The 16,643-nt window shown below is 41.7% G+C and overlaps 1 protein-coding gene across 1 annotated transcript in view; it reads right to left on the bottom strand.

Moving 5' to 3' along the window:
- Positions 1 to 102: 102 nt before the first annotated feature.
- The window catches only part of cad (carbamoyl-phosphate synthetase 2, aspartate transcarbamylase, and dihydroorotase), a 28,154-nt gene continuing 11,613 nt past the window's right edge, over positions 103 to 16,643 (bottom strand). Inside the window, exons 19-44 of the mRNA XM_037685956.1 lie at positions 16,044 to 16,290; positions 14,158 to 14,256; positions 13,845 to 14,069; positions 13,452 to 13,634; positions 13,103 to 13,321; positions 11,890 to 12,057; positions 11,627 to 11,809; positions 11,132 to 11,236; positions 9,666 to 9,911; positions 8,785 to 8,866; positions 8,410 to 8,576; positions 8,172 to 8,336; positions 6,520 to 6,651; positions 6,236 to 6,437; positions 5,976 to 6,166; positions 5,742 to 5,882; positions 5,573 to 5,662; positions 5,352 to 5,493; positions 5,055 to 5,248; positions 4,886 to 4,960; positions 4,517 to 4,729; positions 3,075 to 3,200; positions 2,837 to 2,992; positions 2,653 to 2,754; positions 1,605 to 1,699; positions 103 to 1,249 (exon numbers count right to left, since the gene is read on the bottom strand). Coding sequence (XP_037541884.1) covers positions 1,150 to 1,249; positions 1,605 to 1,699; positions 2,653 to 2,754; positions 2,837 to 2,992; positions 3,075 to 3,200; positions 4,517 to 4,729; positions 4,886 to 4,960; positions 5,055 to 5,248; positions 5,352 to 5,493; positions 5,573 to 5,662; positions 5,742 to 5,882; positions 5,976 to 6,166; positions 6,236 to 6,437; positions 6,520 to 6,651; positions 8,172 to 8,336; positions 8,410 to 8,576; positions 8,785 to 8,866; positions 9,666 to 9,911; positions 11,132 to 11,236; positions 11,627 to 11,809; positions 11,890 to 12,057; positions 13,103 to 13,321; positions 13,452 to 13,634; positions 13,845 to 14,069; positions 14,158 to 14,256; positions 16,044 to 16,290 — 4,048 coding nt within the window. The 3' untranslated portion in view covers positions 103 to 1,149. The remainder of the gene's footprint in view (positions 1,250 to 1,604; positions 1,700 to 2,652; positions 2,755 to 2,836; positions 2,993 to 3,074; positions 3,201 to 4,516; positions 4,730 to 4,885; positions 4,961 to 5,054; positions 5,249 to 5,351; positions 5,494 to 5,572; positions 5,663 to 5,741; positions 5,883 to 5,975; positions 6,167 to 6,235; positions 6,438 to 6,519; positions 6,652 to 8,171; positions 8,337 to 8,409; positions 8,577 to 8,784; positions 8,867 to 9,665; positions 9,912 to 11,131; positions 11,237 to 11,626; positions 11,810 to 11,889; positions 12,058 to 13,102; positions 13,322 to 13,451; positions 13,635 to 13,844; positions 14,070 to 14,157; positions 14,257 to 16,043; positions 16,291 to 16,643) is intronic.

Raw genomic sequence — 16,643 nt, 5'->3', positions numbered from 1 at the left:
CAAGCTTGTGAAGGAGGAAGATGAAGATGGCAATCATGGTAGGCTAATGTATTCTTTATTTTTCTTAACCAGCCGTGTTACCGGCACTGTTCAGAAAACAATTTACCGTACGCATTTGTGTATGTTACCGGTACAATAGCTCTTGTTACAACGTGGTCACACATATCTTAAGACAAGCGCCGCCTATATATGTACAAAAATATTTTTTAATTTAGTGGGCGCGGCGTATATTCAGGTGAGCTCAATAATCCAGAAGTTTGTAACAAGCAAGCTTGAATTGTGCTATAAATTGCATTTGCGGCATTTTTTTTTTAGCGTTTTTGCTTCATGCAGCAATAATAGGATGAGAAAATCACATTTATTTTTCCATCAATGAAGTAGTTCAACACTTTACTGCTTTCACTTCTTAATTTTTATGTAAAAAAGTTTCCAAACTGTTACAATATAAGAAACCATTGACAGTTACAGAACCAACCCATTAGCCATCCAAAGACAGGCGCTTTGAGAACACGTCATCATTTTTATATCCACTGTTACACATTTTAAACGTACAATAAAAAAGGAAAACTTACAGTAGAAAAGCTTTAGTATTTGATAGATACCATTATTGGTCACCATAGACTTTACGTAGACAAAGAAATGGTAATAATTCAGGACAGTGTTCCCCTCTTTAATCAGCCTGACTGCTTCCTTTAAATAACACTTTCTCATCCAGACACCAAACAATATATTTCCTTCATACAAAAATACTAATTGTAATGCCACTCTAATTGTTTTTCCCCTTCCAAGAGTCACAGTTACCCCTCTGTATGGCTCGGTCATACAGAAATACAAAATCTGTTAAACACCTCAAACACAAAAAAATGTCCCTGAACCCTAAGCTGTTAAGTTTAAAGACGTGAAAAAATATAAATTATTGCAGCTGAAATGTGTAACTCTGGGATTTAAGAGAAGCTCTGTTGTCTTACAGCAGCATATTATTATAAACGTTTTGGTCTAAAGTCGTCATTCACAGCATAGTTCCCACCGCAGTCAAGTTTGAAAATGAGAAATTTCAGGAAACAGCCCGGAGATAAAGAAACTAAAATCATTGTACTGTAGTTGTTTCGTTACGCCAGCGCTGCTTCAAAATAAAACCTACGCAGTGATTTATTTGCCCAGTACGGTGGCCAGCAGGGCCATTCTGATGTACATGCCGTTCTCCGCCTGACGGAAGTACGCCGCCCTGGGGTCCGTATCCACCTCCGGACTGAGAGAAGAATAAAAATAAATAAATAAATAAATTAGGGGGAAAAAAAATCAAGTTATTATAGGTGACAATTTATGTGATTTAAAAGTACAATGTTCAAGGTTCTTTATTATCATTCACATCACGTGTGGTACATGAGGTGGAATGAAATCAAGTACTCGGGGTCCCAGTTACACCCAAAATAGCAGAAATATAAAGTATATAAAGAAACAGTATACAATAAGATATACGCTAAACAAAACGCTAAAAGATCTAAGATATATGCTAAACACTAACAATTTAAAACCTACAGAAAATAAAAATTTTATATGTCATATTTGAAAAACTGTTTTATCATGCGATATGTCTCTCCTACCTTATTTCGTTGACTCTGGGCATTGGGTGCATCACCACCATCTTCTGTTTGGCCACAGTCATGATGTGAGGAGTGAGGATGAACTGACCAAAACACTGACGGAGACAATTAAAGATCTGTGTAAGCCTCCTGCTTCAGGTTTGTGTATTATAAATAAAACGACCAATGAGTGACTGCAAAGGCCAAAGGAAAAGTTTACAAGACAGTGTCGAGACCAGCTATGTTGTATGATCTGGAGACAGAGACATGGACAAAAAGACAGGAGACAGAACTGGAAGTGGCAGAAATGAAGATGATGAGGTTCTTCTTAGGAGTGACAAGGATGGAGAAGATTAGGAATGAGATCATCAGAGGTACAGCACAGGTTGAACAAGTTAGAGAGGACACAGATGGTTTGGACATGTCCAGAGGAGGGACAGTGGTTTGGACATGTCCAGAGGAGGGACAGTGGGTATATTGGTGGAAGGATGTTAGAGATGCAGCTGCCAGGAAAAAGACAAAGAGGAGATATATGGATGCAGTTAGAGAGGACATGGAGGTAAATGGAGTGAGGACAGAGTGAGATGGAGGACGATGTGTGAGGCTGCGGAGACCCCTAAAGAGGGAGAAGCCGAAGAAGAAGATTGTATTTGTAATTTACAAAAATGGAAAATCATTTTTAGCATTTAGCAGGTAAAAAGTTAGTAGTTTCAAATAAAAAAGGTACAATTAATTCCCCATTGGGGATTAATAGAGTACAAAACAAAAAACTGACTCTTCCTCTCAGCACGTAGCTGTAGGAGCAGCTGAGTGACGTACCGCATGGTCCTAGTGCCTGACCCGTTTGTTTAAACTACGCCACACAAAATTTAAAGTGGTGGAGACATTTTATTTAATAATATTACCAAACAAAATGCATAAAACAGTTTTGGGAGGCTCGTGAGACAGTTTCTAACTTGAGGAAAAATCTTGTGTTTTAATCGTGAGATGTCAAACTACGCACTCTCTTTACACCCCCAGTTTCCAAGTATTTAATTTAGTTAAAAGTTATGAATAAAATCAAACTTACAGCCTTGTACTCCTTCTCAGATCCAAACCTCTCCTTCTGGATCCTCGTCATGTAAAGGACGTCTGTTTCAGGAAGAGCCTCCTCAATACTGTCAAACTCTTCCTGCCAATAAAAAATAATAATTGTTTAGTTACTAAGATTTCAGCAGGGTACGTCTTTCTGTGCAGCACCGTAGAGTTCCCACCTGTTTGATTCCCTTTGAGGCCACGAAGCTGATGATCTCAGCTGGCATGTGGAGGTTTTTGGGCGCCACGTAGCGCAGGGTGATGCGGTACTGGGTCAGCAGTTTGGCAAGAGAGTGAACCGTGCGGCCATGTTTCAGATCCCCAACCATTGTAATCTGAATGGAGGAGGAAAAACTAAATATTTGAGTTGGGTTTCAGCAAGCTGTGAGGTCAAGGTTTATACTCGCGGTCTCTCACCGTCATGCCGTTGACCGTCCCGAGTTCCTCTCTGATGGTGAAGACGTCCAGCAGGGCCTGGGTTGGATGTTCCCCGACGCCGTCGCCTGCATTGATCACCGGCTTACGGCAGTGACGGGATGCGCTCTGTGTGCCACACGGGGAAATATTAATATTATTTAACTGGCTCACAGGTGATCAGTAAACTCATGCAATGAGCACAGCATCAATTTAAGGTTTTAGTCCAGTTCTCGTTAGCACACAGGTTCTGTTTGAGAACTATCGGGTCGGTCCTGATGCATTTTACACTTGCACTAGTCACGTTTATGTTTTCAAAAGTTCAGTTAAGCAAATTCATCATTCCTGTTCAGATTTGGTGTTTAAGTTCGAGTTTTGAGGCTTTAAAAAAAAAAGTAGTCTCTTCTGTTTGAAAAGTCCCATTAAAAATGTTATAAGAAGTTTTCAGTACAGAATGGGGATTTACTCGAAACCTGGAGTCTAAATGCTAAAAAAAAAAAAAAAGTACAAAATACTACAAACTTAAAAATGACTTGATACAAATTTAAAATATCTTTACTGAATTTACCTTAAACTTAATTTATTGGATGGAAAAACAAAAAACTGCTTTAATAGAAATTATATTTTATGGATGCACAATACATCTAAGAATTATATTAAATTGTATCAAGATTTTAAAGATGTTTTTTTATGTTTGATATATTTTTACCTCAACAAAGCTTTGTTTTGATATACAGTAATCCCTCGCTACTTTGCGGTTCGTTTGTCGTGGACTCGCTCTATCGCGGTTTTTCAAAATAAGAGTGGACATGACACAATTGGCTGATTGATGTATTTAGAATAAATTATTTTTAATTATTTAGCCTCTGCTGCACATTTGTGCAGCCCAGAGCAGCAGGATAAACTTCCTCCTGCAGCTGATCAGCTGATCAGCTGAGAAGTGGGCGTGGCCCAGAACACTTGCCGGTGGCAAAGAGCAGAGGAGGCAGGGAGCTGAAATCATGACATTCTGTGCTCTTTTAGAGCGTTGAGTTTAGAAACATTGTTTAGAATATTGGAAGAGTGTGGGAAGGGTTTGAAACGCCTTAATATATATTTATATATAAATAATAAAATAAACTACTTACTACTTGTACTACTGTTAGATATTTCTAGATTGGTCCTATGGTTTTGATCTGATTATAATGATTCCTACTTCGCAGTTTTTCCACTTATCGCGGGTCTTCAGGGAACGGATCCCCTGCGATAAACGAGGGACTCATGTCTTCTGTTTCTTTGATGTTTAAGATCAAACACTTTTCACGTGAATATACGGTACTTGAAACCATATTTTCGTAATGACGGTGGAGTAAAAAGTTGTTCAGTGGATTTGCTGCATTTCTAAACTCGAGCACATAAATTAACTTTATTTAGACGCTGCAGAACGCTGCCAACCTGAGACCCACCTCGACAGCTCCAGGCGTCGGGTGTCGAAGAACCAGGACGTCGGTGTAGCAGCTCATGGTCTGAACGGAGTCCGTCAGAGATTCTCCTTTCTGCGAGGACGACGTGGACTCGCTGAAGTGGACAACCGAGCCGCCCAGACGCTGCATGGCTGCTGCGAAGGAGCTGCTGGTGCGAGTGCTGACCTCATAGAACATGGACGCCATCACTTTACCCTGGACAGAATGAGCTGGAGGTTAAACAGAAGCACTTTGAAAAGTAAACTACAAAAGACCAGGGTTGCGGTCACGAACTGTACCGACCAGATAAAAAGTCATTAAGGGGTCAGCTGAGCATGCGTTCCAGAAATGAAGGAAAAACTTGGGAGATACCTTCAAGATTTCGACGCTTCGTTCCTTCTGAACCATCAAACGCAGAGTGTGGGCGACATTAAAAAGGTGTGAGATCTGAAACATAAAGTGCAGAAATGTTATAATTTAAAGTAAATGGACCTTTCTGTGGCTCTGCGGGTTTAACTTTGCGGCCATTATTGTGAAGCACCTGCTCTTTGCTAAACTGGCGGACGGTCAGGATGTGCTGTCCCACCAGCGGGTGCAGCAGAGGAGACATCTGTAAATGTGACACCTGGGACGGAGCCGTCAGTCTGGGCTCGGACAGAGGAGACAGCAGCCTGGACAGTGGTGGAGGATGGCTGTAACCGTCACCGGCGCTGGCTAGTGGGAGCATGGTCATTTCTACAAGAATGAGAGTCACACGGTGGAGATTATTTAATGTAATAAAAGCAATAAAGCATTTCGTCATGATCATCTCTTAATAAAGCATTACGAGTTGTAGTACCTGGGGGCAGTCCGGGATCAGAGGAGCGGTGGGTGCGAGGCGGCAGCAGAAAACGGGACTCTCCAGTAGAGCGACGAGGACTTGGAGGTCGAGTTCGGACGTGGCCCTCGCGAGGAGGAGTTGGTCGCGCTCGCTCCGGAGACTGGTTTAAAAACACAAGCAACAAGAAATAAGCCCCGGCTGGAGCTAAATGATGACGTTAGATCTCTGGATTTTAGTACCACTGGGGGTTCTTTCACAGGTTCAGCAGGAGGGATCAGGGGTGTGGACCAAGTCTTCACATCTTCACCATAACCAGGAGGTACCAACACCTACAGGAGACAGATTTGTAAGATTTCTCCTACAATAGCTTTAAACAAAGATGCATCAGATGTGGATCAGAGTGCTGACCTGGCCGTCGATGTAGGCCACCTCTCCTCGGAGGACCACACGGCGGACTTTACCCTTCACCTTCATGCCTTGGAAAGGTGTCCACTTGGATTTGGTGAACTGCATGGCCTGAGGAATAACCCACTCCTGCTCCAGATCCACCTGAACAAACAGAATTGTGTGAATCGGGGCAGTGCCATATCAAGACTGCCATAACTTTTTTTTAAAAGTAAAATGTTGTTTTGACATTTGTACCTCCACGTAGGTGTTTTCCTGGACAGGCAGGTTAAAAATCTTGCGTGGGTTGTCATAAAGACGTTTGATAATATCATCCAGAGTCAGACGTCCATCGCTGACAGCGGTCAGGAGCAACGGCAGCATCGTTTCCAGGCCGGGGTAACCGGGAGGAGGACGTACAGAGTTCTTCTCCTCTGCAGAGTGAGGAGCTAAACAGGAAGAATTCCCGAATGAAGCTGGTTCCTTCACCAGATAACTGAAAATGTGCGCTCACCAACCGTGGTCCGTAGAGAAGCAGTCGATAACGTCCAGGTTTTCCCAGAGTGCTTCCATGTCTTCAAGGGTTCCTAACATGGGTCGAACCTGCGCCCGTCCCTCACCGATATCCGAGACGTTGTCCTCACACAGGAAGAGATGATGAGGAGCCACCTCGCACGTCACCTGGATGCCCTTCTGCTTAGCTGCTCGGATTATCAAGATCTGGCACGAGTATAAAAAAGTGACTACAAAATAAAACAAACAGATTTGATTTACAAAAAAAACAACAACAAGGGTTCTTTACCTCCTCCTTTTTGGCCACGTGGCAGATGTGAACCGGCCGCTGGTAGAGCTGAGCCACCATCAGAATCGCAGCCACCGTCTGCTTCTCGGCGTGAGCCACAATGGGCATCTGCTTGGGCCACTTCTCAAAGTGCTTTAAAACAAACGCAGCTGGGTTGGTTGGAGGTCCCATAATGATCAGAAGTTTTATTTCCATGGTAAAGTAAGAACTTGTTCCATTACTGTAATAACTGGGGAAAATATTGAGATTTATGCAACAAAGTAACCAATATGCAGGTACTAAACACTAAGTACCGGTAGTATTTTGCACAGCAGCTGTGGCTGAGTGGTTAGAGCAATCATCCTCCAATGCTAGAGTTGGGAGTTCGATTCCACCAGCAGTCACATGCTGAAGTGTCTCTGGGCAAGACACTGAACCCCTCATTGCCTCCGATGTGTGTCCCATCAGTGTATGAATGTGATAAAACACTGATTAATCTTTGTACAGATCTAGTATAGAGCTGTATGAACGGGTAAATGAGGCACAGATTGTTGTAGAGCTTTGAGTGTCTCGATAAGATAGAAAAGAGCTGTACAAGTACAGTCCGTTTACCATTTATTTTAGAGCACTGCAAACTTTTTACTTCGTTTTACTTTTATTCTGTATTCATCATTAGAAAGATGATGTGATGCATCATTTTTGGAAAATGATTAGCAACTTATCAATTGTATGGGAACTGTTTTATTGCAATATTCATGGTATGGTGAGCTATAGTCATCCACTTCATCACATTGTGAGAAACTGTGAATCATAACCCTGGCATTGTTAAAAAACTATATTTACATAAAAGACTGGTTTTCTTTTGCTTTAGAACAGGGCCGGCCTAAGGCATAAGCAAACTAAGTGGCTGCTTAGTCCCGGGGGCCACTAGGGGGCCCCCTAAGTGGAATTTAAAATTTTTTAGTAATAATTTTTATATGATTATATTTGCAAATTGTTGCATACAACAATAAGAACTAATTATTCATTTTTTACAATTCTTTTTAAACCATTTTACGTGGTTTCAAGTAATTCATTCAAGTATTTCCTTGATATTTTATTATTATTTTTTTTAAATGTCTGTTTTTGCACAATTTAATTTATTTTTATGCATCTAAGTTATTTTATCAGTTGTTTGTTGTTGATCTTGCACTACAAATTATTTTGAACATTACGCCTGCAGTTCTTTGGAGCCAAAGATAATAAACCAGATGACACTTTAGCTGTAAAATACATTGCGTACTGGTGTTTTATCGTTTTACTTTTTGTACCACTATGATATATACATATAGGATAATGTCAACAGTATCAGCTCATTCAAGCTCATTACAAAATGCAAATATTTGCGAATATAATCATAAAAATTATTACTAAAAAAATTTAAATTCCACCTAGGGGGCCCTCTAGTGGCCCCGGGGCCCTAAGCAGCCACTTGGTTTGCTTATGCCTTGGGCCGGCCCTACTTTAGAATAATGCTAAGACTTTAAGAGCCTTTCAGAAGTTCCCCTCAGAAACTGGGTGTGCAAAAGATTGGCTGTAATATAAAAAATGAAATAAAAAAATGCTTTTTAAAAATAGAAATGAATTTCTTTGCGTTTGTGATGATTTATAAAAACGTATTATTTAATGCAAACCTCCATCCAGAGAGAGACGTTGTCCATTTTGAGCGTGGAGTACGTGTCGTTCAGGTACATCTTCAAGCCGGCGGTCTGGGTGGCGATGGACGCCAGGGTGGCGGCGTTGTCGGAAGCAGCGCCCACATACAGAGCGTAGTCACAGCGGCAGCCAGCTTTGGCCAACTGGTGACGACAAATACTTATGATTACGTTTTCATATCTCAGACTGACACGAAGATTGTTCTAAAACGTGTACCTTCTGTACGAGTGTCAGAGTGTTGACGTCCGTGATGGCGGGAGATGTGTTGGGCATCGCACACACCAGAGTCACGCCTCCTGCCAGAGCGGCGGCGGTCCCAGAGGAGAAATCCTCCTTGTAGGTGGCGCCCGGCTCCCGCAGATGAACATGGACGTCGATCAGACCTGAAATCGAGTCGACCCATATACTAAAGATACAGCAAGTGTGATTTCGTGTTTATCTTTATCCTACGTACTACTAACTACTTAAAAAACCCTTTTACTTCCTTCTGAAGAGTTTGAGAATTAAATGTAAACATTTAAAATGTGTAAAAACTTATTGAACCTCCTGTGCAGTCAATGGTTTTATTTTATTTTAGACGAGACAACTCACCAGGCAGACGGACGAGCGTCTGAGACGTCATGCTGTCGATGTGAGTTTTCACCGGTGGAGCTCTACCAATCTGACGAAGAGCCTGCAAACACGTTCCTCCATAAAACTCGGCATCCACACCTGGCATCACTGTCACCATCGGCACATTTTAGGAAACGATAATCGTCACGTTCTTGATACATTTTAAGTATCAGTTCCTGCCCAAACATCATAAATGTCCTGGTTCTTTTCTGAAGGCTGCAAGGGAACAACTCAACTCTCCTCTGATGATGTTTATTTTACTTTTGTGCTTCTCGCATCAGCAGCAGAACTTTATGATGCAACATTATAAGCAGCAGGAGCGGTTAATATCAGTAGTAGGTTGAAAACCTTCAAATAAGCAACAAATAAAACATTCCAGCAACCGCTGAATTGTTTGTCAAAAATCCTTCAAAAGTCAAATATTTCACACAAACTAAACTCTCTTACAGGAATCTGATATTATTTACAATTACTGATTTAAATTAAAAATAATATTCTGTTCCCATTACCGTCAAATAACTAAAATAATTTACTCCCTAAACACTAAAACAATTCCCAAATTACCACAATCTACTCAAAAGAATTTAGCGCTGTTAGGACAATGACGTCACAATGTCCTCGTTCATTTGTCCTACCGTTGACGTCTTCAGTCCGTTGTACCGTGAGTTTTTTTTTTAACCGCACGCTGAAAAGGATCTGCTCAAACTTCCCTCCTCTTATGTCTTGATTGCTCACTTTAAATTAACGGCACATGGAGCACCCGGCGCGTCGCCCATTCAAATCTGCGCTCATGCTACGTCATTGTTTTTGTGCCAGCTGGATTATGCTGTAAAGTCGGTCCTGAGACAACAATAATTTACCTGGACAAAGAGTTTGGTGCATTTGATGTCGATGATGAGTGGGACGGAGTAGTCGACGGCCATACGCCTGGTTCGGTAACCTTTGGTGACGAACGAGGACAGCCTTCGACCGCCGCTGTTCCTCATGGAGAGGTTGATGACCAGGTCGAAGTGGTTCTCCTCCAGGTAGTCCATGATGCTGCGCTGCCTCTCCTTGTTGGGACAATGGCTGTCCTCCTCCTCAAACGGCCAATCCACCGCCATCACCTGGAGACCAAGGAGTTTCAGGAAATGAGAATTAAGTTTTCTTTATTCACAAAATTATACAAAAATGACAAGTCAGTTACACCGCAGTGTGATATTATGAAGCCAGAACTAATACTTCAGAAGTTTTAAAAGCAACAACTCATGTTTTACTGCAAGGCACTAAAGTCAGGACTAAAAACTGAATTAAGCTTTTTAGTAATTTTTCAGCGTGGGTTGAAAAATTACGTGCCGCTCCAGTTCATACTGGCAGCTTTCATTCTACCAATATCTTTTTATATGTTATAAGAAATGTACAGTAGTTCCTCGTTTATCGCGGGGCCGTACCTTGAAGACCCACGATAAGTGAAAAACCGAGAAGTAGTAATAGTAGTACAAGTACTAAGTAGTAGTTTATTTTATTATTTATATATATATATTAAGGCATTTTAAACCCTTCCCACACTCTTGCAATATTCTAAACAATGTTTCTAAACTCTAAACGCTCTAAAGGAGCACAGAATGTCATGATTTCAGCTCCCTGCCTCCTCTGCTCTTTTCCACCTGCAAGCGCTCTTGGCCACACCCACTTCTCCGCTCTGCACGGAGAACAGCTGATCAGCTGCAGCAGGAAGTTGATCCTGCAGCAGTAAGAGCTGCACAAAGATGCAGCAGGTGCTAAATAATTTAAAGTAATTTACTTTAAATAATAATTTCATGCCGATCATGCGGCTCATCCATCAATCAGCCAGTTGTGCGTCATGTCCACTCTTATTTTGAAAAACCGCGATCGAGCGAGTCCGCGATAAACGAACTGCAAAGTAGCGAGGGCCTACTGTAACGGTGGAGCAGTTCGTAGAGCTGTTGCCTCTCAGCGAGAAGGTTGCTGGTTCAAATCCCAGCCTGGGACCTTTCTGGGTGTAGTTTTGCATGTTCTCTCTGTGCATGTGTGGGTTTTCTCCGGGTGCTCCAGTTTCCTCCCACAGACCAAAAACATGCTTGTTAGATTGACTGGTAACTCTCTCTCACTCCCAAGGTGAGAGAGAGAGAATGGTTGTTTGTCTCGTTTGTCTCCATGTGTCCCTGTGATGGACTGGAGACCTGTCCAGGTTGTCCCCTCTCGCTCAGTAATAGCTGGATATGGGCACCAGTGACCCCCGCGACCCACAAAGGAAGAAGCGGGTAATGGATGGATGTTATAAGAAAGGAATTAGAGAAGATGAAAGACATTTTAAGAGTTTCACCTTGACTCCATGTTCTGTGTAGAAGTCGGCAGTCCCCATGCTGGCATACAGGTCGTATCCCAGAGACTCCAGTGCCTGAACGGTGGGCAGCAGCTCGCTCTTGTTCTACACAAAGTCAAATCAAAACAATCCAGATCATCAATAAAAAATTTCCCCAATAATTTGTAGGTCAAATGTTTTTTATTTGGATGCAGCTTTATTGTGCTGCGTTTGGGATATTTACTTTGAATAAGTAGGCATCGTGCTTTAAAAAATAGAATATAAAAGCTGTATCACTGGGCACTTAAAGCTGTGAGAACAAATGATGCATTTTCTGTCTAGATGAATAATTGTGTCGACCATGAATCATCGTAGGTTTGTAAAAAATCTGCAGTGTTCATGAAAACATTTAACAAAAGCAGCTGCTACATTTTTACACTGGAATGTCTGATTTATTTCTGCCGGCTCGTTTATTCCTTATACGTTTGTTTAGATGTCAGTAAAATGTTGTCGTACTTTATAGCTGCCGATGGAGAGCAGGATGTTCTTTTTAGGGATCTTGAAGCCAGTGGAGAGCATGGCCTTGAGGTACGCTTCGTATCTGTTCTCCCCAAAACAGGCCACTTCTCCGGTGCTGGTCATCTCCACCCCGAGCACCACGTCGGCTCCGGCCAGCCGAGAGAAGGAGAACTGAGGAACCTGGAGGACGAGCGATATTCGATTAACGATAAACCATAAAGGAGTGAAGTGAAACAGAGAGCTTGAGTCAAAGTTCTCACCTTCACTCCCACAATCCCTTTTCCACTCATGAGACCGACCGTCTCCACTTCAACTCCCATGATGGCCTGCGTTGCCAGGGCAACAAGGTCGACTCCCAGCGTCTTGGATACAAAAGGGAAGGAGCGGGAAACTCGTACGTTGCATTCAATCACCTTCAGCTGGTCATCCTGGAAAGAAAATCATTATCACAACATTAATTTATGTTTTTTGCTTTTATTAATATGTTGAACCAAATCATCCTGTAGCTTCCAGATGCTCACATTAAAAAAAGGCCACATCTGTTATACATCATGTTCTTAGTTTCTATTTGAAATGAAACACACACTTTTATAATCATAAAACAATTTGTCAAACCATCAGACGGGAAGAGAAAGACAAGAATATTGTAAAGTTACAAGTAAACAATTCTGCTTCTGTAAATTTAGAGTTTAAAAATGTTGTTTGTATCCCAGTTGCTCATTTCGTTCACCATCTTTGAGTTGGTGTGATCAAAAAATTAGTGACAGGATTTTTTTAAAAGAGAATTCAAGTTCAAAGTTTATTTTTACATGGCCTGTTGACTGAAATAAAAATATAAAACAACAAGCGGTAAAATGGCCGCTGAGCAGCTTTTTCTTTTTTTTTAAGTGTTTTTTTTTGGGACTGGAATCGAACTGGGAACACAAGTAAACCTAAATGTTTTTTATTCAAGACATTCAAGTGGGTAGAAGTTACACTTTGTTTTTTCTTTTATTATTTTCTTGCTCGTCAGAGGCAGCAGTGACTGATCCTGGCGAGTGGAGGGTGACCAGGTGGGGGCCAATGGCCTCGACCACCACAGGTTAGTCTTGGGCCTCCCCAGTCATTTAAGGAAACTATATTTTTAAGAAACATAAAAACTAGAAAGCATAGTTTCTTCACATGATAGGGGTGATCAGTTTACATTAACACGTAGGGCGGCAGCCATCTTGGATTTTTTGCAGCAACCCAGTTTTCTAAAGGTACCTTTCTCTTATCTAGATGAAGCGTCACACCAAACATCTACATCTTGTGCCAGGAAAACAAACAAACACGTATGCTATTTTCTAATAATCCTTCAGCTAAAAAGTTGTAATTTTTAAACCCTCAGATGCCATCCTCATCACACTTGCACATTTTTTACACGGTTAGATGAATAAATTCCCGGACTGAAATATTTCTGTAAGTGCGATTAAAAGTCCAAATCGTTCTCACCTTGGCGATGAGCTGCAGGTTAAAGGGTCCGGTGACTTGCAGCTCCTGGCCGATAGCGTGAACGATCATCATGATCCTCTCAAGGGTTTTCTGATTGAGATCCTGAGGCGGCGTCACCAACGTGGCATCACCAGAATGAACACCGGCGTTCTCCACATGCTCAGAGATCGCAACTGCTATCACCACCCCGTCACAGGCGACTACATCTACGTCTATCTCCTGTGAAATACAAAAACGTTACAGACGCACCAAACTTTTCAAAGGTAGTCGATTACATTTATGGTGATTTAATCGTAACAATATTCATAAACGTTTAAAAAATTGGCGCGTAACTGATGCTCTAACTCACTTTGGCCTCCTGAATGAACTTGGAGATGACCACAGGATGCTCTTTGGACACAGCTACAGCACTGCTCAGGTATTTCTCCAGGTCACTGTCACCATAGGCGACGTTCATGGCAGCTCCGCTGAGAACGTAGGAGGGCCGGACCAAGCAGGGATACCCGACAGTCTCACAAAACTTCACCGCAGACTGCAGGAGGAAAAACCACAACCTAATGTAGAACTCTGTAATAAAGCACTACAGGGAAAACGAGCATCAACAAACCAGCGAGCCCCCCTCAAAAACTGCCCAGTCCCAGCTGGGACTTGAACCAGCGACCTTCTCACTGAGAGGCAGCAGCTCTTCCAACCGAGCCACCGTTCTAAACCTAGAATCAGCTAAATGGGCCCCACTCTGTACCTCGGTGTCGGAGAGCTCCTTCCACAGCGGCTGGCTGATGCCGATGGTGTCCAGCATTCTGGAGAACTTGAACCTGTTCTCCGCGCTGTCGATGAACTCGGGCGACGTTCCCAGGATGCGACACTGCTGACGATGCAACGACATGGCGATGTTGTTGGGCAGCTGCCCCCCCATAGAGAGGATCACCCCCTCTGGGTTTTCCTTTTCATAGATATCCATCACCACCTAAGACCGGCACAAACATATTTTTTAATCTCAGACTGAATAAAAAGGCTAAACAAACAAAAAGTTAAACTTTGTAGAAACAAAGTACCTCAAAGGAGATCTCGTCGAAGTAGAGACGATCACACATGTCGTAATCTGTACTGACCGTCTCAGGGTTGTAGTTCACCATGATGGTTTTATAACCCATCTGCAAATGATGTCACAAAACACAAACATCCAAATCTCTGATTCATTTGCTTCAACCACAAACGGTGCAAAAAAATGTTTAAAAAAATTCTTAGGACAAATACAGTATGATTTTTGATCATTAGATTAATTTGGCCAACAATATTGCATTTGCTGCTTTGATTTTGAGAAAAAACTATTTTCAAGCTAAAATAAATATTTTAGGTTTACATAACTGCACCAGTAGGATTCCTAAGAGTACCGTATTTTCTGCCGTACACGTCGCAGTGCCCTATAAGTCGCATCAGTCCAAATATGTCTAATAAAGTGGAAAAATCCATAAATATGTCACTCAGCCATATAAGTCACATCTATTATGCATCACCACCGACAATTAGGAAATGTGGGCCAGTGTTGTGCCAAAAATCGATTGGTTGCCAAATGGCGGCTGCAGGAGGACTTTAACAAGAATTTAACAAGATTAACACTTAAAAACAATTTTTTTGTTTGCTCGAAATTATAGTAAAGGTGTGTCTCAGTGCAACATTTCATTAATAAATGCACTTTTGATGGTCAAATCAGCTGCATTTCAAAACCAGATTTGTGGAAGCGGGCACGCGCAGAGGGACGAGTCCCTGTGCATTTCTTCGAAATTTAACAAGATAAACACCTAAAATCAATTTGTTAGCTCGACTTTATAGTAAAGGTGTGTCTCAGTTGAACTTTTACTTAATAAATGCACTTTGACGGTTAAATTCGCTGCATTTCGCCGGGGCGGCGCAGCGAAATGAAGCTGATTTGGTTGCTCCAGGCAGACAACGGTGTCAAGTCTTAGAGAAGCTGATTGTGTCATTAACAGCCACTTTTACCTATTACTTGATACAACAGCATGCCATACTACTCAAGCCTCACTACTCGAGTGACATCTAGTGGCTGAAAATTGTAGTGTTCGATATTTTCAGTCAGATTGAATGAAATCGGTCATGTTTCAGTCAAATTTGATTTATAAATATGGGAAAACATCCATAAATATGTCGCAGATTATGCAAATTATGAAAAAAAAAAAAACGACTCAGGGCGAAAAATACGGTAAATACACTCGGTAACGGCTTACTAAAAAAATCTGTTGAGTATTTCTGGTGAGGACTGCATCGTTTTAGTCAGATTGTTTTGTGTTTCTTTGTAGCACTGCAATCTAACATCCTTAAATTAATTGGTTTACGTCTAAATATTGACACTGCCTCTATCACCATCATCCGCTGTTAACTTCAGAGCCAAACCTTTGGTCTTCCCAGTTAAAAATAAATCAGAGCACAAACACAAACTGTGAAATTATTTGCTTTGGGGGCTGAATAAAAGTGTTAAACGAATGAATGAGCTAAATTGCAGCCACGCACTTGATGCTGACCAGCATTAACGAATCGGATGGTGAAGTTTAAAAACCATTTTAAAGAGATAAGGTTTTTGTTGACTTCTTTTTCTCTGTAATTTTTTTAAAGGACAAATTTTAAAGCGTCACCCTCGTTTATTTATAGCCTACAGGACACTCAGAGCACAAGACTATTACACTAGAATTTGTTTTTGTCATCTTTTAAATATTGCTTTAACATAAAAATCATACTTTCACAACTTCTAGTTATTTCCTAATGTAACTAGTCATACCATCTAGTTAGCTGCTGTAAGTTATTTTATTTTTAATTTTCTGCTTGACCCCATTACTGACCAATAAATGGCAGTTAAAAATTTACAAACACGAAGTTTTATTATTTTTAATTCCTCATTTTGTCCACTTGTAAGATCATCTCTTACTTTCCTGAGCTCCGTGATGCACCCGACCGCGCACCAGTCGAACTCCACGCTGCTGCCGATGCGGTACACGCCCGAACCGATCACCACGACGTGCTGCTCGCCGAAGCTCAGGTCGTTTTCGGAGCCGTGGTAGGTCAGGTACAGGTAGTTGGTGTGGGCGGGCCATTCAGCAGCCACCGTGTCGATCTGTTTCACAACAGGCAGGATGGACCAATCGTGACGCAGCTTTCTGACTGCCAGCTCCGTGCTGCAAGACACAAAAACAGAATTAACGATGGACGGTCAATTTCTAAACATTCGCCTTACAGTAGTCGGGTGAAAATCTGACAAGTAGCAGCATTATATTAATTCAATTATTTATATACCGGTATATATCGTATATAGTAAAGCTTTATAAACCCTTCCCACACTCTTATTAACCTTTCCCTGTAATGAGTTTAGCAGAGGACCTGAAAATTCAACCAGACACAGATTCAGTAAGCTTTATTTTGAAAAGACCGGTGGGAGTCACACATCTGTGGAAACGTACTGGAAAGTTTCGCAAGTCGGAACAGGGAAATCCAGGGCACAGAAACTTGGTCAGGATGAGGGGATCAGTCA

This window comes from Nematolebias whitei, chromosome 12 (assembly GCF_014905685.2).
Source record: "Nematolebias whitei isolate Nwh7 chromosome 12, NemWhi1, whole genome shotgun sequence".
Lineage (NCBI taxonomy): Eukaryota > Metazoa > Chordata > Actinopteri > Cyprinodontiformes > Rivulidae > Nematolebias > Nematolebias whitei.
Note: the sequence above shows the minus strand (reverse complement) of the source record. Positions and strands in the feature narration are given on the sequence as shown.